Below are 26,844 nucleotides of genomic sequence, written 5' to 3'. Positions count from 1 at the left end.
GGGAAATAATAGATGTTGAATTTTAGAAGTTATTGAATTGTCTTTTATTAATGAGTTTAAGTCTTCCGCATTGCTTTATGTTGATATTAAATTGAAATGTTAAGGTTTAGATTGGTTGGTTCGCTCACATAGGAGGGTAAATGTGGGTGCCAGTCGCGGCTCGGTTTTGGGTCGTGACAGAGCCGTGACGTTTTATACAGTATAGAGTGAGGCGTAAGTCTCATGGATCTACGGAGCCTATTCTCATGTTTATTCAATTTTATACTTTTATTACAAATAAAATAAGCAAAAGTAAACCTTTCGATGATTTATGATTTTTATTTGAGATAAGTATTAATAATCAATAATGAAGAAAAAAAATATTATAATTACTATTTGAGAAATATCATTAACCCAATAGTAAAAATATGATTTAAATTAAAAACGCCCCGATGTACGTTTTTACCCCCAGGACTTGTGTTTTTATGCTCGAGGCTTACGCCTCAAATTTAAGGATTTGCGCCTTATGGATCTATGCCTTTCATTTACGTCCCGAAAGCGTTTTTAGTACACCCCGTCCCAGACTCGCTCCAAAAATGTATATTAAAACACTGATTTCAGTAATTGCGCTCCATAACTGTATATTGTATATTTTGTTTGTCTGTTTGTATATTTCGCTTGTGAATATGCAAACAAGGTAAGTATATACAAAATTTGTATTTATACATATAGAAAATTTTCAAAAGCCGTTTGAATATTTTACGTGCCAAAATACAAAAATGATAATTTATTATGATCTTTTCTTAAATCACGTACAAATAGTTTGAATAAACATATAAAAATTATAGGTTATACACAATCAAAAAGCGAATTATACAAATTCTGAATTTATACCGTCATAGATCATATTATAGAAAATTTAAATTTATACAATTAAAAAAAAAAAAAATCTTTTCTTTTTGCAAAATTAATAACCACACGTTAAAAATAATCAAAACTATAACTATATTACCTAATCATTATTTTCCCTAACAAATGTCCTTATTTGGGCTGTCTGAGGAAGCCCAAATTGACTTGATCAAAAGAAGGCAAATATGCATGAGGCAGATTTATCATATTATGTGCGCCATTCAAAATTTAGACGTTTCTACTATAGACTAAAAATGACTGGAAAACCATATACTAAAAAGTATTAAATATGTACCAAACAAAATAATATAGTATTTCTTTTGGTATTTAGTCTTCATTCTTAATTATCAACAGTGGAAGACCAGGAAAGCCAGCTTATATTTACCAAAAATCTATTAAAATATTTTAGGAAAAAGTATAAAATATGGCAAACTACATACATTTAAAATAAATAGCTACAATTTATTTTTATTTTATTTTATATGGATATAGTTACACAATAAATTAGCAAAGTTAATCATATATAAAAATAATTAAAAATGTTATTGATATTAAAGAGGAAAATTATTGTTATACACCTAATTTATTATGTGTAGACATGTTTTATGTGATTGGTTTCCCATGTTTACCCTCACTAATACTTTTTATCTCATCAATCTTCTTATATCACAAAATTTATGTATTTTTCTCCCAGATTTCTTTCAATTTAAGATCTTTTTGATGATTTTAGGAGCAATTTTTGTAATTTGAATTCATCAGATATCACTTGATTGATTTTCTCCTCGTCTTTATATAGATCATAGTTGTATACATATATGTTGCATCTATTTTTATAGGCTTTCAATTGACTTGTTTCTATATTACAATGACTATAGTTATAAAAAAAAAGTAATACAAGAAGAACACGAATAAAAAGAGATTGAGGTTTGTGTAATCGTCAAATTTGTATATAGTAGAATAGTTATACACATAGATACTTGTATTCTAATATTAACACAAGTTGAAATGGTAATTTTTGAATGCAGGTATATTTGGATACATAAGTAATCTATCAAATTTGAAAGGTTAATTAGGCAATACAAGTATAATTAGATATATTAATACAATTTTTTATAAACAAATACATGAGTCAACACCAAGCTTCAAGTATTATAAGAAAAACTTGACCAAAAAGAGATTGATGTTTGTTGATTTTTTTTTATTTTTTTATCCAACCGAATACTTGCACACTTTTTCTACCTACACATTCAATTATTTTCCATTTCTTTTGTTTATGCATTTGTCAAATATATTCATATCTTTTGTTCAAAAACAATGTTCATATGTATACTATGTTAGTATATTCATTTTTTGTAATGTATTCATTTTTCAAATTATCGTGTTCATATGCTTAATTGTTATACTTTATCTTGTTTAATATATTAATACATTAAATTTTTACAAATACTTGTATTCTTGATATGTTAATACTTTAAATTTTATAAATAAAGACACTAATTTAAATGCATACAATTAATACAGTTTTCTTATTTAGTTCATTATGATTAAAATTGTATCAATGTATAAATAGAAAAATAAAAAATATATACAATAATATAGCTAGAAAAAGAGCTAAAATGTATTCATTTTTTATAATATATCATACTTATAGCTATTGGAATTTAATAATTCTATAAATATAGTTATTTTTGTAAGTTGTTCAATATTATATGTAATTGAAAGTTTTTTTACCTGGGCTTGGACTTGCACTACGATTTGGGCTTGTAAAATTAAAGATTATCTTTACGTTATAGTCCCATAGACCAAAATTATTCTAACATGTTTCTCTCGTTTCAATTTATTTGTCATAATTTGATTTGGTATAAAATTTTAAAATATAATAAAGATTTTTGAATAGGTGATCTTCTTAAATAAGAGACACGTTAAATGTCGTCTGAAAAATAGAAACTACAGACTACATTTTTTTCAAATGGAAAATAAACATTCTTTTTAAATAAACCAGTAGCTAAACAAATTGAAATCGAGGAATTACTTATTTTTAAAAAATATTTCTACTTTTTCTCTTATTTAGGAATAATTTTTTCAACAGAATAGCGATTACTGTGTATGTACGTCGTATTTCATATGTACATATTATGTCATTATTGTGTATTTAAATAGAGACGGACTCAAAATTTAAATTTTACTATATAAATATATTATATAGCTATCTCAAATTAAATATAAAAATAATTAAATACTTATAATTACGTCAATAAATGTTTTACGACATATCGTACATGTGATACAATTCACCTTATTAGTTTTTGATTTCATTTTAGTACGAAATGATTGCCGGTAACTATTTATTACTTCTGATGGAGGTTATTGTGTAAAAAAATTATTTTATATTCTTTGGGCATTTAAATTAACCTCTTTTTTAAAATGTAGCAAAATGAAAAAAAATGTATATATTCTCAAGAATAATGACAAAAAAACAACCAGCTAGCTCAATTTATCAAACTCGACTTCCACCAACCTTCCCCCCCTCCCACTCACAAAATGGGAAATTTACATTTAAAATAAACAATAAATGAAACATTTTATGACTTCACATTATATTAAAAAATATGTTTTTAATTTATATAAATTTTTAAAAAATATACCATGTAAATTAAAATATATTATATTAAATAAAGAGAGAGAGACTGTGTCTCTGTTATAATCAATAAACAAGTTAGGTAAACAGATCAAACACTACTAGAAATTATAAAATAAATCGATTATTCTCATTACTTGGTAGCTAAATATTTATTTTTAATAATCCATGGTGAAATTAAATTAACATGAATTTTTACTGTTTCTAGTTAGAGAAATTTGTTAGTTGCTATTTTTTTAAACAATGGAACCCCACAATACTAATCATAATATATAGTACATATTGGTTACCCTATTATGCTATTTGTGCCAAAAGCTAGCTACCAAATGAAATTATTTTTGTATTTATTAGTTTTTATTTTTCTTTAATTGTTAAGTGATTTAATTAAATGTCACGACACTACCCTTGCAAGTTGCTAAAGCATATATTAGCTGTATCATGGCTGTCTTGGAATTACGGCTAAATGATTAGGTATTTCATTTTTATAGCTTTGTGTACTGTAATAAATAATGTGAAAATGATGGATTTTGCCTTTTACTATATTAATATTGTAGTTGGTGTTTTGATAAGAGTCCTACTTTTAATAATTAATTATTAAATAATGAAACTCTTTACCCTAATTGTCTTTTGCTTTTCTAACCTTTTTTTTTGGTCCTATCTAATTATGATTTGATAAAAAGAAGTTATATTTTTAATTTCCACTTTTTGTATAAATAATCATTAATATCTTTTGATAATTAGTGGAGTTTTAAAATTAATTCACGAAAAAAGATTATACTTTCTCTAAATTTAAAAAATTGTTGAAGTTTTAAATTTAACAAATCGTTTATGAAAACTTTGAAATTTCACGAGGTGATAAATATTTAAATTTTAATAAAAAAACTTTTGTCATGTTCGTTAGTATTTTAAACAACGGTATTTTTGTCAAAATTTTATTTTTATATTAAAAAATAATCAACTTATTCACTCAATAATTGTATAACGCATTAGTTAAAACTTTATTAGCAATCTAAATACTCGAAAATAAGTAAAATGTTTATTTGAATCAAATAATAACTAAATTTTATTAGCAATCTAAATACTCAAAAATAGATAAGATGATTATTTGAACCACGCAATAACTAAGTAGAGTAAGAAAATAGATATATACAAGTAGTAGTTAAGTGTTTCTCTTGCATGGCTATTTTTTTATTTAGATAAAAAAGTTGACGATCGACGTAGATATTTTTATACTACTAAGGTTAATGTCAACTCTTGTAGACTATAGTATATAATATTTTATTTCTACATTTAATATGGAATGATCCCCATCTGCAATCTTGGATAGTACACTTTGTCACTCAAACATACACAGAAAAAAAAAAATAGTTTGTTTGAGGAATCATACTGAAGGAGTTGTCATCAACTATTGCTTGCTTATTCCTACCTTTGATCAGAAGTAAGCCAATGTGCCCATCCTCTTTTTATAATCACAAAGTCACGACTTAGATAAGAGTTTCGTTGCGTAAGTGAGTATGTCAGTCATTATTTATAGTCTGAATTTAAATTTTTTTGGAGACTCATTTTATCGATTGATATTTCTATCCTGATCATTCATAGATAGTTGATATTTTTATTAGTCATAGGCTATCACTCATTCTTATAATGAACCTAATATTTAGTACATTTGTCCTCAATTATTTATCGTTTTATGCTTTTCGAAATTGTAAAAGAATTGTTTAGAATATTTTTAATAATCTTTATTGATATTTGAAGAATATATAACAACTTATAGTTCTTTTTTTATACACTTTTTAAATATTGAGTTTACTTTAACTCAGTTCAATTTCAAAGATTAACTAAATTTACTCAAAAAGGAAAAAAATGATACCAAATTTGATACGGAGAAACTTGTTACTGCAACTTTATTCTACTAATAACTAACAAAGGATTATTATATGATTTTTTTTCTTATTTTACACACTCTGTCTGAACCCAATTTTTAAATATAACTAATCCAAATTTTTATCAAAAATTTTGAAACAAAGCACATTTTATTAAATAAATTTATATACTTAGTGCTTCAATTCGAAACGTAGAAGTTAGTATTTATCATTTCACTACTAAGGTGGTAAAAGGGAAAAAATTATATGATCATCCATGTGGAGAAGTAAAACTTTAAAAAGTTCAATATTTACACTTCACAAGAATAAAATTAATGAGTGATCGAGTTTAATAATTAACATGTAATTAAATTAAAATAATCGCACTCAGACACCATCAGTCCATTTTCTCATCAATTAAGTGTGGTTAAATAAGACGTAGACCTCCCAACTAATCCAAAATTAATTATTATCTTTTCCAACTCATCTACATGTATATACTACCTACTACTAATTATTTCTAAAAGGTAAGATTAAAAAATATGATAATATTGATGATTATAAAGTCAAAGATCTCAATTCTTTTCAAAAATACTTTAAAGCAACCACAGACAACTTATTTTCATGCATGAAAAATATATAAAATCATAATTAACAATAGAAAAGTTAATGAAATATTTTTTTAACCAAACAAGATTATCCATTAATGAAATTTTTTTAATATGTATATACTATCATTTAATGTAACACAGTTTCACTTTTAATCTGTCATAAAAACATTATATTTTTCATATTTATGGTTACTTATACTCACAACTACTTATGCATTGTTTTAAATTAATGAATGATTAGAAAGTATCAGTTGATTTTATTATCAGCTTTAAATGAAAAATAATTGCTCATGACATAAAGTATATATACTCATCATATATATTAAATTAAATTTTAAAAAGACAAAATGAAAAAGTGTCGGTTCACCTAAAAAAAAAAAAATCTTAAAATTCACATCTTTTTTTCAAGAGGTTCTATAGATTTTTCTTAAAAAATAATTTTATAAAAGAAAGAGTGAAGACAAAGAGATAATGGGTACTTGGAATAAAAATGAAATAATTGAAGAGGAAAACATGGGGCCCACTCCCATATTGTCAAAAATAAAAATCTTATAACCTATAGTTCACAAGCTAAAAAAAAAAAAAAAAAATCTCTCCATGTGCAATTCTTGCCATTGCTTCATCATTTCTTGCTGGCAATTTTTCTTCCATTTACAGTTCAACAAAAAGATTTCTCAAATGTCACGTTCTTGAACATGTCTTTGTTCTTTACAACCATTTCTTTTGCTATTTGAGTTTCATTTTTTCCCCATTTTCTCCCCTTTGTCCACTAAGCTTTGCTTTAGTTAAACATGGATTCCAAGACCCTTCTTGATTATGCACTGTTTCAGCTCACCCCAACTAGAACAAGGTTGGTTTTGCTTTAAACACCCCCCCCCACCCCACAAAGTTTGTGTTAACTGTTTTTTAGCTTTGTATTGTGATGGAAACTGATAAAGATTTGATTTTTTTTGTGTTTTTGATTTGTGGGTATTGAAAAAGATGTGATCTTGTGGTGTTTTCTGGGGGTAAAAATGAGAAATTGGCATCTGGGTTGGTGGAACCATTCATTTCTCACTTGAAATTTGCTAAAGATCAGATTCCAAAAGGTGGGTATTCAATCACTATGAGGCCACCTTCAACTCATGCCTACTGGTTCACCAAAGCCACATTCCTGAGGTATAATTTTTGTTTGATCTTTGAAAAGTTTCAAGCTTTTAGTAATTTTGTCATTGTTCATTAGTACCAACATGTTACTTGCAGATGATCTTGATGGTGAAATTGGTCATAAAGCATCACTAGATTGTGATTATTATGGGTTAAAAAAGTAGACTAAATGTGTATAGACTTTTTGCTAATAACTTCTAACCAGATATAATTGCTCATTGGACATCTTGGAAACAGGGTAGTGTTGTTTTAGCATAATTAGTGTTCTTTTGCATTTTAGAAGTTATTCTCTAGTTGCAAACTGTTAGTAACTAAGTACTTAAGAATGGATTCTTGTTGGATCTAGCATAAATGTGAAGCTGATGCAATGGTAGACTCGATTTTATTTACTTGTGGTTTCTTTGTGTTTGTGGCAGATTTGTACGCTTTGTTAGTACACCTGAAATTCTTGAGAGGTTTATGCGATTGGAACGAGAGATCTCACAGATCGAGAGTTCCATTCAATCCAATGAATGCGCCAATGGCAATTCAGAGGAAGGTATGTTCAAGACATCAAATTAGATACGCATTGTCTATTAGATTTAATTCCAGATTTCTTCTTTTTATGATAATAACATTTGTAGTTTTGTTTCTTAGTAGAGTTCATACCATTTTGAGATTGGGGCTAATGTACATTTGTTGCTTGACTTGCAGGAAGCTCACCAGCTAATAGTGAGAGCACCAGGAAATCAAACGATTCGTTCAAGGTATTTTACTTGATCACAGTTAGATTTTTGGCTAGTGATATCCATTTAGTCTAGTAGCTCATTATAAAATTTCACTTTGATTGGTTTTTCTAGGCAAAATCTGAAGTTGAAGAAGCTAATAATGCTGCACCTAAAGAAAACTCCAAGCAAGTTTTCTTCCCTTGGAAGCAACAGTGTATTGTAAATGCATCTCCACGTGAGAATCTTACTGAGTTATTTGTCTTTTATCATTTCAGGATTCACCTTCAACGCCACCTGGATACCCGAAAGGCATTACTTAGGAAAGAGCAGGCCATGGCTTATGCGCGTGCAACAGTTGCAGGCTTTGAGATAGACCAATTGGATGATCTCATACAGTTTGCTAATTCTTTTGGTGCAGTACGTCTTAGGTATGATACAGTAAAGTGTCTTCATCATAACCTATGTTTTGTAGCTTAGATATATAGATAAAGAAAAACAACTGGTGTAAAATGAATCACCAATGTTTGTCTTTGACTACTTTAGTTGGAAGAAACATTTATGGCAGGTTCCAATTATCATTGTGAACCTTTGTTTTCATTATGGTGCATAGCAGAAAACAGAGTCTGGAGGACATCTGCTGTCTAACAATCGAAGGAATCATCACATTGTATGTTTATCCTTGTTTTAATATGTGTGTTACTCTTCTATTTGCTGTAAGGTAAATTGTACACTTGTCCATTTTATATTGATTTTCGAAGGAAGCCTCTCCTACATATGGAACTAGAGAACTCCTAGGTGTAGCTTTTGACGATGATATAATAACAAGCTTCTACGTCTTTCACTGTGTACAAAGTACTATAAGGGAGATGTCAAAATTGAGTCAACTGTTATAGTTCCATTTTTTGTACTTCAGTTTGTGTGATCTTATCTTTCTTGTAGGGATGCATGTGTAGATTTCAAGGAACTTTACAAACAAAAGCACACAGATGGACAATGGATGGATGAGGTAGCTGCAATGAAGGCATGTACACCAATGGATCTATCGTACTTGGGAAATCAAGGTGTTATTCTTGCATATGACAATAATGGCTCTTTGGATAGTTCTGACTCGAAGGATTCAACAAATTCAAATGGTGTCAAAGGTATCCTATCTGTTCTTTCCTAACATTAATTTATTCTACTAGATTTAAGTTTAGGTGGTAGCACTTGTTTATCTCAGTCAACATATAAAAGGGAAACTTTTCCTTAATGATTGTAATTTTAACTGATTAGTTCCCATCTGTGTGCGTAGATTGACTTCAAAGTAGAAGAATTATATGAACTATATTAGGTAGTTATGCATACCAATAATGATCAAGAAAAATTGTATGTACCAATATATGTGCATATAAATTTATGTCTACAGCATAGACTCACCTTTTTCTTTTGGTAACCTCAACAGCTATATGCACAGATGAGAATCTTCCTGCATCAGATCCATCAGCAAAAGTTCAGATGCAAATGCCATGGCAGAACCATATTCCTCCGTATATGTACAACTTTCATGGCCCAGCTCAACAGATGCCTTTTGCTGGCATGCATCCTTTACAATATTATCCAGCACATATGCAGTGGCCACAAAATGTAAATGGCTCCACAAATGGTTCTGTTAGGGACTCTCACAAACGGTCAAAGAAGAAGGAGAAATCCAAAGAACGTAACAGTTCAGAAGATGATGAACAGACTGAGTCGAGTGCCTCTGATTCTGGAACTGATTCAGATGAAGTTAGGAAGCATGAGAAAAAGCATTCTTCAAGGGAGAACTCACATGCTAAAAAGCACAAGAAGAAATCCTCAAAAACAGTTGTAATCCGCAACATCAATTATATCACTTCCAATAGAAAGAATGAGGAAAATGATGGATCTTCTTATGATTCATCTTCAGCTGAATCTCATTTACTCGATGAAGATTCTATCAAAGAGCAGGTAGATGATGCTGTTGCAATACTGGAGAAACGTCGTAATTCAAAAGGACATAGGAACAAGAATAGAGGACATCAGAATCTTGATGTAGAGAATGAATCAAATGGTTATAGCAATACGGACTTAAATGAGGGCATGTCACCAAAGTTATCTGAGAAAGCAAAAGGAAATAAGGCTTGGGATGCATTCCAGAATATTCTGATGAGTCGTGAGGAGCCAAGTATGAATGGGGCCAGTGACCAGCTACCTTTGGACTTCCAGGATGAAGGCTATGGGATCAAGAATTCTGGTGAGAAGGTCAGAAGAGACCATCTGACACCTGATGATTCTCTTCTCATGAGCAAAAATCATGAAGAAAATGGCACAAAGGTTAACATGGTAGATTTTGCCAATGGTGAGGATATGAGGCCAAGTTTGAAGAAAGGAGTTTCTGAAGATGTGCATCTTCTATTTTCGCACAAAGAACCATCAGGAGGCAATACATTGGGAACTCCATCTGATTTTGGTTCTGAATCCTCTGCTATTAGAAATAGTAATGGGGAAGATTGGTTTGTTGTCAACCACTCCGGCAGTTCAGAAATTCAAGAGGCTAGGCGAATGATATTTGACAATGACAGTAGCATGTCAACTCAGAAAAGTTCCTCTCAAGTCGAAAGTGAAAGAGCTGCTCCTATTGATGATTCTTTCATGGTACAGTCTCGACCAGCTTTTGATGATCAATATGGCTCTCAGTGGAAAACAGACATTGGCATGGATGCAGACTTGGTTGCTGCAGCAAATGCTGAAAATAGTGATCTAGTTGCATCAAAAACCAAGCTTAGTACATATGGGACCAGTCAACCTGATGACCTCTGTGTGGTGCTTGCAAGAGAAACTAGTTTGGATCCTCTTGAGGCATCTTGGCAACCAGAATTGGATTTTCAGATTGAAGCTTCTTTCATTCAAGTTGATAAAAAATCTCCTGCAGTTGAGGCAAAACCTCCTCCTACTGAAGAAACTGTTCCTGTGAAAGGTAAAAGCACTACTAAGAAGGACAGTCTTGCAAAGACCGGAAAAGATGCAAGGTCTAAAGTCTCCTCAGGATCTCTGTCAAGGAGCAGGATTGATGCTTTAGCAAAGAGCAAGAAGATGTCTCCTCCTACTAACAAACTGACAACCCAGAAGAGCAAATTAGATCGGGTACGACAATAACCAGTAACCTCATTTTTCCGTTGTTTTTGCCTCCATTATTTTTGTCTTTCTCATAAATCATACTTCCTCATTGTTTAAATAGGACGAAGAAATGCGCAAGAGAATGGAGGAATTAGTGATCGAGAGGCAAAAGAGGATTGCAGAAAGAAGTGCAGCTAAGGGTTCGTCCCCAGCAGCTTCCAAGAAAGGGCCAGCAGGAAGTAAAACAGCTTCAAAGATCTCACCTTCATCCAAACTTCACACATTTCCAGTGCAGGTCAAGCATTAAGGAGCAATCCATCAAGGAAAAGTATGATCCGACCTTAAAATATATTTGATTGCTTTGCCGCGAATATGGAACATCCACAATTCACTGCTTTGTGCACATTGGATATCCACAAATATATCTTGGAGAAATAAAATATTTTCGATGAAAATTATAGATTTTTTTCTTTACTAGGACAGCTCTGCTTGCTGGCTTGATGCAAGTTATTCCTTCTCATTTATTTAGACATTCATGTCCCATCATAAGGTTTTGCCAGTATAGTTGCTTGAGGCTTTATTATTATTTGTATATTGCTATTTGTTCATATGTTGTGTAAAGTTATATTTAAATCTATCTGTGAGTTAAAACTTCTAATACCAAATCTTGTTTTTTTTTTTTTGCTGGATAAGTGAAGATAGGATTTTGGTACTATGGACATTTGTCTTCCCATATTTATTGTTGATTCACATAAGTTTTGTATAATCCTCACATTTTACCAGCTCTGTTAAATCAGTCACTTTTATTGTTGTTATCTGCTCCTATATATTCTTTACTTCTTTTTGTATATTATATATATCAGTGGCGGATTCAACAATGAGTTCAAGGTTTCAGCTTTGAATCGAAAGATTAACCCTACGTATGTGTAGTAACAAGTATAGATAGATCTTTCATGAAGTCAATAAAAGTTCGTAAAAGCGTAGGACCGGAGATTTTAGTCTGTGCGTCCACAAAAACACAACTGAAAAAGTTTGTGGAAGCCAATTCTTTGACATGAGGATGTATGAAAGGGACAGCTGAAATCACAGGAATTGTCAAAGATTCTAACATCTATCTGTACATTTATTTATTATTACTTAATTACTTGAACTGTCTCTTTATTTTGATTTGGGGCAGGCATATCTCAAATGACAAGTCACCACTAAGACGCAACAAAAAAAGCTTCCATCTTTTCATATATTTTATTCAGTTTAATTTCTATTCAAGATCAAAGAACCAGTTGTTTGAATAACTGTTTGAATAATGTTAGTTTATTAGGTAAAGCACCAATTGAACTTTTCAAAGTTCTTACTTGTCTAGTTGATTTATTATTCTTAATTCGTGTCCAAATATGACAGCATCATCCATAAAACATAATTTTAACCTTTTATATATATATATATGAATGATATAATTTTATAATTTTAACCTTATATAAATTTTAATATGATTTCAGATAAACTCCTTGCTTTCCCTAGTTCCTATCCCCAAGTCAGTTACAATGAAAGTGAGGCATCTCATTACAATTTTTTCACAACAAATCTGATTGTATAAATATTTGTTAGGGAAAAGTATTAAAAATGCCCTCGAAGTATTGAAAATAGATTAAAAATGCGCTTCTTCCACCTATTGGAAAAAAAATGCTCTTGAGGTTATTCTTAAGATTAAAAATGTCCTTTTAACCGAATTTTGACATGCCATAAATGGATTTTTAAATTAAACACATGAAATTAAAGTAGTGATTCACGTAAATTTTTGATGACTGCATTGGACTTCTATCTTCCTGTTTCCTGTTATTATTGAGGAACAAGTGCTCACTTCTACCAAAAACCCCATTGCATCCCAATGTGCCACCAGTAACCTTCGTCTTAACATGGTAACAATCTCCGCAGTGGAACCACCCAGGATATTCGTGACCACGGTCCGTTCAACCGTTCCACGAAGGTCCAATTTCCTTGATCAATCATATGTGGGTACGCAACAAGAATTTTATGGAACGATCCAGGCTTAAATCCAAACCACAACAACAATGTTCCCAATAGATTTCAGTCTTTGACACTCGGACAAAGCAACCGTGGTGATATCCGTTCAATAAATTAAGTATATTCGAACAAAAAAATCAGAAATCAGTTGGGTTATATTAAAAAGGGTAGTTCAATTCCATTTGAGTTGGATCATAAATTTCACGTGTTTAATTATGAATTTTATTTATCTCATATCATAATTCTGTAAAAGAAGAGCACCTTTTAACCTTAAAAATAATTTTAAAGGCATTTTTGATCCAATAGGTGAAAGGAGAATATTTTTAATCTATTTTCAATATGTTGAGGGCATTTTTAACCTTTTTTCGAACGTAGTCAACTAGTTGAGGGGCAAACATGTTTTAGATCACTAAAAGACCCCTGAATTTGAGGAGCTTAGATAAAATTTTATCTAGAAGTGTAACCATCAGATACAGCTCAAAGTCATCAAAACAAAGATAAAACAACACATATTAACAAAAACCCAAAAATTTAGGGGTCATACACGGTTTGGCCTCAAAAAACCAAGAAAAATAATTTGAATAATTGACCTCCATTATTATTTTTTTTAATTTTTTTTTTTGTCTTAACACTCTCTCTCTATTTTGTTAACAAAAGAGAGAAGAAGTGTTTGTCCATGTGATAAGTTGGATTAACCAATTTCCCAGTTGACTCCAGAGCTTGTTCATCATATTAATTATTCCTATTTTGCTCTGCACGTTATATGAGTCTTCTTTAATTTATCAATTTTCCTACAACTATTACTAACATTATTTTTTAATCAATCCAACAAACAAACATTATAATTTTTATTTTTTTTATAATAATATTGAATGCTTTTGTTCTTCTTCCTCCTCCTCCAACATTCTTTTAATAATTTCTATTATTCTATTGCTTTCATTCACCGGTTTTTTGCGTCAGCAGATAATATTTCTGTTTTTTCAATTGTCAAAGTTGACCTGGTAAATTCATTTTTGTGTTTTTTTTCAATATTGTATAAAACTTGGTATTTCTCATTAGAAATGGCCATTGGAGCATGCTTTGGTGTGCCTCCTTTCTTTTCACGCAGGAAGCATACTACAACATATCAGGTTTTTTTTTTTTCCTCTAAATCTTTTGTTTGTTTGTTGTTTTAACATGTTATGATCATCTTAAAAAGAATGTAAATTTATCTTAATTATGCATTTCTCAATATTTGTAATAATTAATTCCAAGCAAAAACCGAAGATCACTTAATCAAATTTCAAAATTAATCAATAAAACAAAACACACAATTAATCTATTTCTCCTCATAAAGGTTTTGAATATGATAAATCCTTAAGAAAACCTCAAAATGTTATAATCATATAAAAAAAATATAAATGTTCTGTTAATTTGTGCATGAAAAATCCTAAATATACCAAAAGGTTAAATTCTACATTATATTTATCAGAATCATATTCCATGCAAAACCTCAAAGTAGATTTCTCCCAATATTTCCTTTTTGACTCTATCTTCCATGTGTTTTTAAAGAAAAAAACTAGTGATTAATGAATTGCATCATATGATGAAACAGATTAAGAAGAGAAGGAAAAAAAAAAGATTAAGAGGGGGAAGATTGCATACTACAATAAGGTGACATAAAACCAGTTTTTGCTTAAGGAACAAAACAGCCCATGCATGCATATAATGAATGATATTTGACAAAAACTTGAGAAAGAAATGTGGAGAGATTGACTATGTATCTTGTCATATATGTGAATTATAATCTAAGAGCCAAGAAACCGAGAAATCGGTGACTTGGATATTATAATAGCATATTACTGATAGTAGTTGACAAACATTTGCAGGAAGAAGAGATGAAAGAGACAAAGAGAAGTCCTGTTGTAGAAAAGAAGAAAACACCTCCCATAGCAGTATCAAAAAGTTTTAAATCCAAAGGTTCCACGGTTCGTAATTCATCTAGAGTAGCAGGGAACTTCATAATAATGACTGAGCTTCGGAACAAGATCCTTACCTTGAGAGACTTGCTCGACTTGTCCCCTTGTATTGGCTCTGCATCTGTAAATGAGGTACATTTCTGTTATTTGTCTTTAGAACACAAGCCCAATCATATCAATCCGTGAAGAGTTTTAACTTATATATATATTGAAGTATAAATGAATTGTACACCATCAGTATATTCAAAATGGTTATAGAAGGTTACTTAAACGCAATGTCAGTGTATAGAAGTTGAAACTCTGAAATAAAAAGAGCAAAGCAGAATTTCGTAACCTCTGTGGTGAATTCTTTTTTTTCCACAGCTGCTGCTTTTGACGCTGAAAGACCTGCAACAACTGTATCCTACAATGAATCCATCTATTTCTTTGTCAAAAATTGATGAAGCACCGATGCAGCAGGTTACTATTTACTCAGCTGTACTGAGTATTACAAATTGAATGTTTGGGTATAGCGGATACACAGTTCACTGTGCTAACCAATTGTTATATTTTTCAGGCACTGCAATTCTTCTTTGATACTCTGATATCAATTGGGGAAATGTGGACAGGCAATGATGAGTGGATGGTCAAATGCAAGGACGATTCATTCAGTAAACAAGACAATTTGGAACACTATGGTACGTCATACAATTTATTGCAACATCAAATAGATATGTTTTCCATCTATTATCCATCTCTTGACTCTTAGGTAAGATAATGTTAATGATCTTTTCAATTACAACCAATTTAGGAGTGTTATTGCTCGATGACATGATTCAGCTAGCCAGTGAAAGGATGTTCGATATGATGGATGAGGATGAGGATGATGATGAAGACGAGGATGAGGATGACCAGATAAGATATGAACGTCCATCATTTAACATGTTTGGGAGGGTTCTTTCTGAATCTTACTCAAGTTCCAAGTCCTCCCTCTCGAGCACTCCAGTGACCCCAACTTCAGTTCTCCCTGAGTTAAGGAGCAAGAAGAATACAAAGGCATCATACTCTCCACCTCGTCTTCTGCCACTCAGGGTTCAAGCAGTTGGCAAGCTGAATCCTATTGATGTAAAGCGTCTCTCTTTTCATATGTTTCCAAATGTAGCAGCTCAAGATTCAAATTTTGTTGTTCAATTAACAAGCACAGTTAATGAACAAAAGTCAGATGTAGAAGCGGAGAAAGATTCTCAAGTGAAAACCAAAGATGATGAGGAGTTTGGACAAGATTGTGAAATGACAGACTCGCCAGATATTCTACCGACTAGTATGGATGCTCAATCAGAAAATGAAGGAACATGTAAAACTGGTGTCAAAAATAATCTACCAGTGTCAGGACATGTTACCTTGGATGTGCTTTTACCTCCTTCACTTCCAGAACAAGGAGCAGGGCAACAATCACCACTCACTTTGTCGTTGAATGTCATAGACTCGCAAAAACCAACATCTACTCTGCAAATTTCTTTACTCACACCAGATGGAGATATATCATTGAACCAACCATCGACTTTTGCACCAGCAGCACCACAACCACCACCTCCACCTCCACCTCCACCAGTACCCAATTCATCAGGGAATGCAGAAGGGTCAAGGCCTGCTCCATTGTTAGCAAAACCAAGTGGTGTTCCACAGCCTCCTCCTCCTCCTCCGCCACCTCTCATGTCATCAGCCAATGTAGCAACACCACAACATCCTATGAAACCAATATCTGCACTCCCACCACCACCACCACCACCTCCTCCCATGACAAGAAAAGAAATAACATGTCCACCTCCACCTCCACCACCTCCCATGACATCAGGACAAAGAGTGGCACCACCCCCGCCCCCACCACCTCCCATGACTTCAGTAAAAGCAGTGACACCTCCCCCACCCCCACCACCTCCGATGACATCAGGAAAAGGAGTGGCACCTCCTCCACCCCCACCACCTCCCATGACATCAGGAAATGTTATATCAGTTCCACCTCCACCCCCACCTCCCATGGGATCAAAGTTTACTGCCCCTCCTCCACCCCCTCCTCCCATGGGATCAAAGGGTATGGCACCTGCACCCCCACCTCCACCAATGACTTCAAACGGAAGAATGCCAGCACCACCTCCACCCATGCCAATGGGAAAAGGAGGTGCACCTCCTCCACCACCAGGGTTTGCAGGTGCCAGGAGCCTAGGACCTAGAAAAGGAGCCACTAAATTGAAGAGATCATCACAAATGGGAAATCTATATCGACTTCTCAAGGGAAAAGTTGAAGGATCTAGTTTAAATGGTAAATCAAAGGGGAGAAAGGGAAAAGCTAGTGCTAGTGCACCAGCAGGAGGTAAGCAAGGAATGGCTGATGCATTAGCAGAGATGACAAAGAGGTAATATTATGGAGATCCTCCAACAGATTATCGAGTAGAGGTAAAACTTCCATATGTGTTAGACAAATCTTTGAAAATTATGTCATACGTGTCTCAGGTCAGCATACCACCAACAAATCGAGGAGGATGTTAAAGTACATGCACAAACAATTAAGGAGATGAAAACAGCGATTTCCTCTTTCCAAACATCAGATATGTCTGAGCTAATCAAGTTCCACAAAACTGTAGAATCCAACCTAGAAAAACTAACGGATGAATCTCAGGTTTCATTTTTATCTTTCGTATACATATTTCTCCATGATTCCCACTTCAGGATGTTGGCTTTAAAGTAATTTTGATGTAGGTGCTAGCAAGGTTTGAAGAATTTCCGACCAAGAAGTTGGAAGCATTGAGGATGGCCGCGGCACTTCACACCAAGTTAGATACAATAGCCAAAACTCTACAGAATTGGCCACTAGTACCACCTGTTGGACAACTTCTTGACAAAGCTGAGAATTACTTCAACAAGGTAGAAACTAAGTTGGCAGTTGAAAACATCTCATGATACAACCTTTTATATTTCCATTAATAGCTCTAACAAAAGGTTCTATCATTTAGATCAAAGGAGAAATGGACACATTGGAGCGGACAAAAGATGACGAATCCAAGAAATTTACAAGCCATAAAATCCACTTTGATTTCGGCATTCTTGTGCGTATCAAAGAATTGATGGTGGATGTTTCCTCCAACTGTATGGAGCTGACTTTGAAGGTTAGCACAGTGTAAAGCATATAGCATATGTAGCACTTCTTACGAATTAACTAACCTTCACATTTTAATGAACATCTTCGTCTGAAGTAACACTTGAATTGAATCAGGAGCGGAGAGAAGCAAAGCAAAAGGAAAATGAAGGACCTACACCGAAAAATGATGGTAAAAAGGGATCAGCTAAACTTCTATGGAAGGCCTTCCAATTTGCATTCAGAGTCTATACTTTTGCTGGTGGGCAAGATGATCGAGCTGACATGTTGACAAAGGAATTGGCTCAAGAAATTGAGACAGATCCTAATCCAGAGACATAAAGTTTATAGTCATTTTTTCCACAAAAACCAAAAAAAAAAGATCACTATAGGTGTCAATATATAACGGCATTAATGCACATAGACGCTTTTAAGAGGTTTGAGCAATTAGTATAATGATGATTTCCCTAGCAGGTGTTCTATAGATGTTTCTTGAGCTGTGATTTCATGCACATTATATCCTTTTTTGTCTGAGGGACGGAGAGAAGTGAGTTAAACTCTAGCTTAGCTCTACCACCTGCAATACATACAATATTTATATTACACCTTTGTGACTGGTTTTGTAGAATGTATATATATAACTTTTGTCTCTACTCTCAGAATTTAAAAGTATACGCATGAATGACTATGTTCTTATGTATAGTCCATGTTTCTGCATTTTGTAATAATGTCATACATCACTATTACTTACAAATCATCTGCTCTGCAAAATGATTAGGTTATTAATGCATGGTAATAAGAATGTTGTTTCTCATCTAACACATTATTTTTTCTGACTTAAATAGTGAATGAATATGCAGGAAATTTATTGATCTCTTTCAATTTTCCCAATCCTTAAATATTGATTACTTATTAACATCCATGTACAAGCAGAAATACATTATACAGAGTAACTACGCCTTCAAACTTTTAACTCTTGAATCCGTCTCTGTGACTGTATTTATATAGTACACAAGCAGAAGAGTTGAATTCCCTGTGTGTGAGACTGTGATCATATATATTACATAAGCAGAAGAGTCAATATTTTAACAACAAATGTAAGAGATTAATTATAAGCTACTACCATGAATGCAAATTAGAAATCAGAATGCAACTAACTAACTTCATCTAAAATGCTCTTTAAAGCATAATGACAAACACCTGGTGGGCTTCTGAAGTTTTAACCAAACTAAGCCATTATATAAAACAATTTACCAAAGTAATATATTTTTCTAAAATTTTACAAAACTAGTATAAACGTAGTTCACAGTAACTTTTTAGGATATATTTCTTTTTAAAAAAACTAACAGCATTAGGTTGATATACGTTACTGAAAGTAACGTTTTACTCCTAAAACGTTATTTTCAGTAACGTTTTACTCCTAAAACGTTACTATGAGTAACATTTTAGGAGTAAACGTTACTGTGAGTAACGTATATCAATCTGACGCAATCAACTTTTAAAAAATAAAATATATCCTAAAACGTTACTGTGGAATACGTTTATATTAGTTTTGTAAAATTTTAGAAAAACATATTATTTTGGTGAATGGCTTTATATAATGGCTTAGTTTGGTTAAAACCTCTTCTTCATTGGAAATCACATTCTTACTGGTGCTACTAAGGTGGTTATTTAAAAGCCAGTAGAAAAGAATAAAACTGAAAGTGCATAAGAAAGAAAAGAACATTTATTATTTTTAAAGTATTGAAAATGGTATAAAATTGACTCATCCATCTATTAGGCTCTTTTCATTCACTAGCTTTAAAATACCCTTGTCATACAACTTTGGTTCAAAATTGATCACTTCTTAATTGTTTTAAAATTAAACTCTTCAAATATTTTTTGAAATACTTGGCGTTTAACTAATGGTTATAATTTAATTTATTAATATAATTTATAACCAACCAACTATCCATTCATTACTAACTAAACTTCACCCAATTAATAATCCAATTATAATATCAAAATCATCATAAACACTACTAAAACACGGTGAAATTAAAGATTCCTGAAAATGACATTCAAAATTATTCGAGTTCGAATCAAAGCTCCAAATAAATTTGGGTTAAGCATCTTATTTAGGAGGACACTTTCAATAGGATTCTCTTTCAAGAAATTTATGATTAAAGGTAAAGAAGTAATACATCCCGAATTAATTCATACACTTTTTTAATATAATTTTATGAATATTTATGATTTGTTTTAACATCTTTAATATATTATTCTATGAAGTAACATCACATAATTGAGACACGTAAGAATAATTAAGGCGAATATAGTCAGACTTTTAAGTTTATCGGTAATTTTTATTTAGACACTTAAATGTATGATAATTTACTTTTATAAATTTTTTCGCCTCAAATTTTTAAAAACACTCAAAATGAACAAAAAGATGGATTGAAGTAGGTGTCAAAACATTATTTTTCAAAATGTTACTAAACGGACGTAACAGAATAGAGCAGGTAGACTCTAGCCAAGTAAAATGAAATACAGAGGGTATAATTTAATAAAAGTAGGAGTCTCTTTGTAGTTTTAAAAAAGACAACTTCCATGTATTCATTTTACATGAGTTATATAACGTCTGTTAGTAAGTTAAAAAGTAAATTATTTTTATATAACATTTAATATGTAATTTAAAATTCTATATAACTAATAACTAATATATGTATATATAAAAGTTATAAAAAAACTAAATATTATCTTATACGAAGTAAATAATAAAATAGTACTCTCTTCGTCCGGAATTATTTGTCATGTTGCACTTATCAAAAGTCAATTTAACTAATTTTCAAAGGTAAATTGAATCACATTAATTTGATATTTCAAATAATAAAATTAGATATTCTAAAACTATATGAAAAGTACTGTAAATTATAATTTTTTGCATATTAATATGATGAAAAAATACATCTTAAAATGTTAGTCAAAATTTTTATAATTTAACTTTAAAAATAAAAATTATGACAAATAATACCGAACGAAGGGATTAGTAACTAATACTCAAATAGTAGCTAATATGATTTATACTTACAATACAACTACAACATAGAATTTGAATATTAAAAGTACATTGGAAAAGGTAATGGAAAGTACAACAGACGTGCTTTGACTCTTAATAAATATAATTATGTATATAAACTCAGTGGACAATTACAATATAACTTCCTTTTAATAGCATCAAATATGACAAGGATACATGTGGATGCCCCAAAAAAGGTACACTAAATTATATTCTCATCGTCCATATTTAATTATTCACTTTAAAAAAATATATATATTAAGATAAAAATAATTAACGTAGTGAAATTATAATTTTATTCTTATTAAATATCATTTTTAAAAAAATGAATTAAAACTTAATAATTTTCAAAAAATTTAAAAAGAATATTTTTAATTTGTCAAAATAAACAAGTAAATAATAATATCTAAATAAAAAAATATAGACGATTAAATAGAGACTAAGAGAATATTTTTCTAAGATTGCGTGAGTTGTACAAGTCTTAAAAAATCATATCATACTGATTTCCTTTCATATTACTTGCGAGGCGGATTTATACGTTAAAAATGAGGCACATCTGACTTTATGGTAATTTTTTTAATATAAAATTAATTATATTATAAATATAATTTTAAATTCATATAATAGTATTTATTCGCGTCATATGCATCATGATAAAAATAATTTTTAGCGATAATAAATATTGTTAACTTGATTTACTTTTAAGAAAATTTTAATTAGAGATGTAATTTACTAAATGGTATTTTCGAACTTCAAATTTTTAAATATTCATTTAATACTAAAAGTGATATGAGAAAAGTAAAAATTTGAGTAAAAATGAAAAATAGAAACCAAAGTAAAATGAAACTGAGAATACATTTTATTTGAAGTCATACAAGAAATTTTACACAATATATAATTCCTCTCTCTTTTTTTTTCTCAGTCAAAATCAGACAAAATAATTACGTAAAAATATATCCAACTACTTTTCCTTCCTTTATTCCATGCAAACAATTGATTTACAATAGACATAAATCAGAAAACATCGTGTCTACACAAATTACATTGTTCAAATGCAACATTAATCAGAAAGATATTAATTAGAGAAAATACATCAAGAAATGCTTAATTATTTGATTTAATAAAATGACTTGTTCTTTTTTTTTTCTTCTAATCCTCAAGCACAATCTTAACACCACCAATTTTAACAGCACCAGAACCATTCTTGGGTACAAAAGTCACCAACACATTATCATCATTTTCAGCATCCAAATCCTCCAACAACTCAGTTATCGCTAATTTTAGCTTCGTTTTTCGTTTCGAATTTTTCTCACCTTTACCATGACTATGATGTGGTACGTTCACAAAACTCCCAGCAAACTCAGCATTATCTGGTGAAATCAGTGTTTCATCTTCGTCATTGATCAAAACATCAAACTTAACAAACACATCACTCTCCACTTCTAATCCTTCAACAATTAAAATCTCCTCTTTCTCATTTTTCTCCTTTTTGTTCCTCTTCTTCTTGTTTGGCCTTTTTACCATAACTTTTATAACATGGTCAAGTTTCGTTGGGAATATTTCTTTTGGTCTAGGAAAATTCATAATATTATTATTATTATTATTATTATCATCAGCTGCTCTAGCTTCAACGAGCCTCCTTACGCTACTCAACGCCCGCGATACTCTAGGCGTTGGTCGCGAATTTATCCATTGATTCGTTACGTTCTGATAAACGTATCCGAGTTTGCTTGAATCCAACACATCACGAACCCTAATACGTACCATTTGTGATTTTTCGTCGTAAAATAAAAATGAAGTGTTTAGAAAATCAGGATCGGTGAAGTCTTGACGTCTACCACCTAGGGTTTTCCAAACAGTCCATAATCTATCGATATTTGAATGATGAGCATAGAAAATAGGATCTCTAGCTGCTGAATAAAAATCGCCCATGTTTTCGAAATTAGCTTGGGTTCTATCACCGGTCCAAACATGAACCGCACCATGAGCCATGTTCTCGAGGGATCCAGCTCCACCGGGGACCCCACCTGCACGGTAAGGGTCCCCGAGGAAAGTCTCGGGAGTTCTTCCGAGAGATACCATTTGTCTATACATATTTGTGAGGTTTTGAGATGTTTGTTGAGCGGTACTTATGTTGGGATCGGTACCGTTGAAGTCTAGATCGACCATTGTCGGAGGCTGATGCCTCCGATCTCTAAGTCGATCATAGAGAGAAGAGGTAGGGTTTGTGTACAATCCTGGCATACGCATGCCATCTGGATGATCCCAATTCCAAAATGGCATCGCGAAGGTTGGATCATTGATTAAACTTCCCAAGATTCTTTCGAAGAAATAGAGATAACAACGATGGAATGGAAGAAAAATCCAAGAGGAATGAACTTGGAGCTCTGAATTTGGGAACCCTAATTGATCATAAGCACCATCACAATAAGCACAGTGAATATTTGCTTGTTGTTTGAAGCTACGTGGATCGTCGTCAGGAAGTTGCTTCATCAGCTGAATAGCTCTGTTGAATTTCTCAATGTAGGCACTATCGACGGAATGAGCTGCTGGCCGTGTACGGAGTGGGGTGGATGACGACGGAAGCTGGAAGTCGATGATACTTCCGCTCATCGGAGGACAACAATTAACCAGTTCTGCACCTGTTAAAATAATCGAGAAGAAATAACTTTAAGACTCGTCTTAAAATAACTTTTCTTAAAGAGATATTGTCCCTATTGTATAATTTATTTATTTTTTAGAAAAGATAAATATATCCCAAACTATCGTAAATGATATGCAAATACCTCTGTCGTCATACTTTAAGGAAATTAGTGCCCCTATCGTCCAAAAAGTAGAGCATATATATCTTTTATACTAACTGACATACACATGTCATAATCTTATCCACCGATTCGACATCGGATCAATGGATAAAATTACGTCACGTGTCCCTATTTAGTTTTCTGTTAGAGTGGAGGGCATATACGCTCTAGTTTTTGGACGGCAGCAACATCAATATAACAAAAGTATGACGAATGATATCTGAATACCATTTACAATAATTTGGGAGTATATTTCTCCTTTTACCCTTTTGAAAAACTACTTTGTTAGGTATGACTTTTCATAGAAAGACTAAATTATTCACGAAGTTGAAATAAACCTACTTATATCATGAATAAACATCATGTTCGTTTAACTTTTAAAATCATATTCTTCTATTGATCAATGTGTGGGACAATCGTGTATATATATATATATATATATATATATTACAAACTATATAACGATAGCGTACCTGGTGGCAAGTCTGCGGCCCCACATTTGGTAACGTCGGGTCCGTTCACCGGAGCGGCAAGGGCGAAGGGAAGACCACCAACAAGAGTAGAAGCACCATATAAACCTCCTAATCCAAGTAGAACGTTTCTTCTATCGATCATATTGTTTGAAGAATCGTTCTTTTTAGAAATGTCGATGGGTGAGTTGTGTTCGTGATTATTATCATCTATGGTTTTGCATGATACTTGGAACTTACGATGGACATTATGCTTTCTAATGGAGGATGTTTTTGCAAAGAAAGGAGAAGAACGCAAGTTGGAAAAAGTGGTGGTAGTTGAAGAAGAGAGAGTATTGGTAGTGGGAAGTGGAATGGAAGACATATTTTTGCTTGTTTGAGGTGTATTCATGAACATCTAGGGCTAGCATTTATATAGAATAATATGGAACAAGCTAGCTAAGACTTTTCTTTCTAATTACCTTGTGAGAAAGAATAAAAAACCATAATGATCTTTCATCAACATTCAAACTTAGCTGAGAGTATAATCAACTAATAAAAATTAATTTTTTAATACTTAATTTTTTAAAATAATTCACTAAAATGATTACGGACTTTAATATAATACTAAAGTTAACCTCGCTATACATATTTAAAGAAAACCGGAGGCTCTCACTCATCGTGAGTTCACGTGCTTAAAAATAAACAATAGATTTATTGATGAGAGATGAGGTAAATTAGTGGGAAAGTTACTTTTATTATTTATTAATTAGGGTGTAATATAAAATTAATCCACTTTAGTTCTAGTTGTCGTTAGTCTTAATTTATTTACAGCAAGAAGAATAATGACTCATACTGGTATTGTCTCCTTCTAGATATAGCTGATTATTAATCTCTTCGTCCAAAATTGTTCGTCATTGTTTCTATTTTTAGAGTTAAATTATAAAAATTTTGACAAATATTTTAAGATGTATTTTTCATCATATTAATATGCAAAATAACTATAAATTTATAGTACTTTTCATGTAGTTTTAGAATATCTAATTTTTTTTGTTTAAAATATCGAATTAATGTGATCTAATTTATCTTTCAAAATTAATTAAAATTAACTTTCAATAAATGTAACGTGACAAACAATTCTGAACGAAAAGAGTACTTACTTTGAAAGAAACTAAATGACTTTCAACTATTGTCTACCGTGTCAAAATTTAATTTTCTTACACTTTTAATTTTTTTATTTATTAGTTTAAAGGAAACTAATGACTTGATTTCAACTATTGTCTGGCGTGTCAAAACTTTATTTGCTTAGACTTTTAATTTTTTTATTGAACAAGTTGGAATGCAATCTCAAGAGGAAGTAGTTGATGAAGCTTCAAAGCCTCAATATATTATTCAACATAATGTAATATATATTGCTTAATTGATTTCGAATTCGAGCTTTGACTATTGAAAAATCTTTGCTAAGGTTCTTACCCACCGCTTCACCCTACTTCATTGTCATGCCTAAGTAAGGATCGCTTTCCTCAAGGGCCTTATGCCGTGTGAATTCACACTGTAACAAAATAACTTTTAGCGGCAATAAATATTGACATTAATAAAGAGTACTAAAGTTTTTAATAGTATTAGTTATGTGTCATTGGAACAATGTCGTTAAACGTTTTAGGACATATACAAAGAGTGATAATTGCTGCTTAAAATACATATTTAGCGGCAATTGAAAATTAATTATCACTAATAATCAGAAAAAATGCTCCGATACAATATCAAACATGAAATAAAAAATTTTAAAAATATTGCTTAATCAATATTATATATATATATATATTATATAGTAGTTCATCAGGTATATTTTGCAAATCACATAAGTTGAAATTAAAAAATAATTAATTAATGTATCATGTTTACATTATTTCCGGGTTTGGCTAATTATAAAAGGCAAGACGTGCCTTAACAAGACATACAACCGACCATTGCAGTGATAAATAATTAAATGGGAAATATTTTAATTAATTATTTTAATAACCACAATCTAATTAACAAAGATATCCTTGTCTTTCTCCAATAATGTCCAAGACAAGTGAATTAGTTGCAATTTAATTAATTAATTAATTATTAGTGGCTGCTGCTAAAAATCAAAACCCTAGCAACGGATAAGAAAACTACTTATGGATTTCAAAAAACAATACAATTAGTTTGTAAAAATAATTTCTACTAAAGGAATAAGGATAAAGTAAATAGAAATAAAATAATTAATTTGATCTTGAACTTATAAATTAACAAATAATATGAAACAAAGTATTTTTTTTTACTTCTTAGAAATCGTGATAGTTAATTTTGAGACAAAGAAAATATAATATATGATATAATTTTATTTAATGTGGAGTTTAAGTAAAAAAGGAGATTTAAAAATTTGTGAGGCTTCAAACTTCTAAAACTTGTAAAAAGAAAAATCTACGAAAATATTATTTGTATGAT

At 31.3% G+C, this 26,844-nt stretch overlaps 3 protein-coding genes across 6 annotated transcripts; 2 read left to right on the top strand and 1 right to left on the bottom strand.

The window, feature by feature from the left end:
- The first annotated feature begins 6,566 nt into the window (after positions 1-6,566).
- LOC107011085 (COP1-interacting protein 7) lies at positions 6,567-11,701 on the top strand. 4 transcript variants are annotated; one of them, XM_027914300.1, is made up of 10 exons: positions 6,567-6,849; positions 6,981-7,157; positions 7,562-7,683; positions 7,839-7,891; positions 7,985-8,037; positions 8,128-8,280; positions 8,466-8,519; positions 8,792-8,994; positions 9,306-10,993; positions 11,088-11,701. In XM_027914300.1, exons 1-10 carry the CDS (start codon positions 6,791-6,793, stop codon positions 11,271-11,273), a joined length of 2,748 nt encoding a protein of 915 aa, XP_027770101.1. In that variant the 5' UTR covers positions 6,567-6,790; the 3' UTR covers positions 11,274-11,701. The 4 variants fall into 4 exon arrangements, with proteins under 4 accessions (XP_027770101.1, XP_015065903.1, XP_027770102.1 ...); XM_015210417.2 differs by having other exon boundaries at positions 9,294-10,993; XM_027914301.1 differs by lacking the exon at positions 8,466-8,519 and having other exon boundaries at positions 11,088-11,273.
- A 1,889-nt stretch (positions 11,702-13,590) lies between these two features.
- Positions 13,591-18,758, top strand: LOC107009356 (uncharacterized protein At4g04980). The gene is made up of 9 exons (XM_015208678.2): positions 13,591-14,118; positions 14,857-15,078; positions 15,310-15,405; positions 15,503-15,623; positions 15,737-17,339; positions 17,437-17,602; positions 17,683-17,847; positions 17,937-18,089; positions 18,197-18,758. The coding sequence occupies exons 1-9, from the start codon at positions 13,861-13,863 to the stop codon at positions 18,398-18,400; spliced, it is 2,988 nt and encodes a 995-aa protein (XP_015064164.1). The 5' UTR covers positions 13,591-13,860; the 3' UTR covers positions 18,401-18,758.
- A 3,299-nt stretch (positions 18,759-22,057) lies between these two features.
- On the bottom strand, positions 22,058-24,802 carry LOC107009413 (polyphenol oxidase, chloroplastic-like). The gene is made up of 2 exons (XM_015208747.2): positions 24,394-24,802; positions 22,058-23,758 (listed from the first exon to the last, which is right to left on the bottom strand). The coding sequence occupies exons 1-2, from the start codon at positions 24,785-24,787 to the stop codon at positions 22,266-22,268; spliced, it is 1,887 nt and encodes a 628-aa protein (XP_015064233.1). The 5' UTR covers positions 24,788-24,802; the 3' UTR covers positions 22,058-22,265.
- Positions 24,803-26,844: the final 2,042 nt, after the last annotated feature.

The sequence above is a fragment of the Solanum pennellii genome, chromosome 2 (assembly GCF_001406875.1).
Source record: "Solanum pennellii chromosome 2, SPENNV200".
NCBI lineage: Eukaryota > Viridiplantae > Streptophyta > Magnoliopsida > Solanales > Solanaceae > Solanum > Solanum pennellii.
The sequence above is the reverse complement of the archived record's forward strand: the minus strand, read 5'-3'. Positions and strand labels throughout refer to the sequence as shown.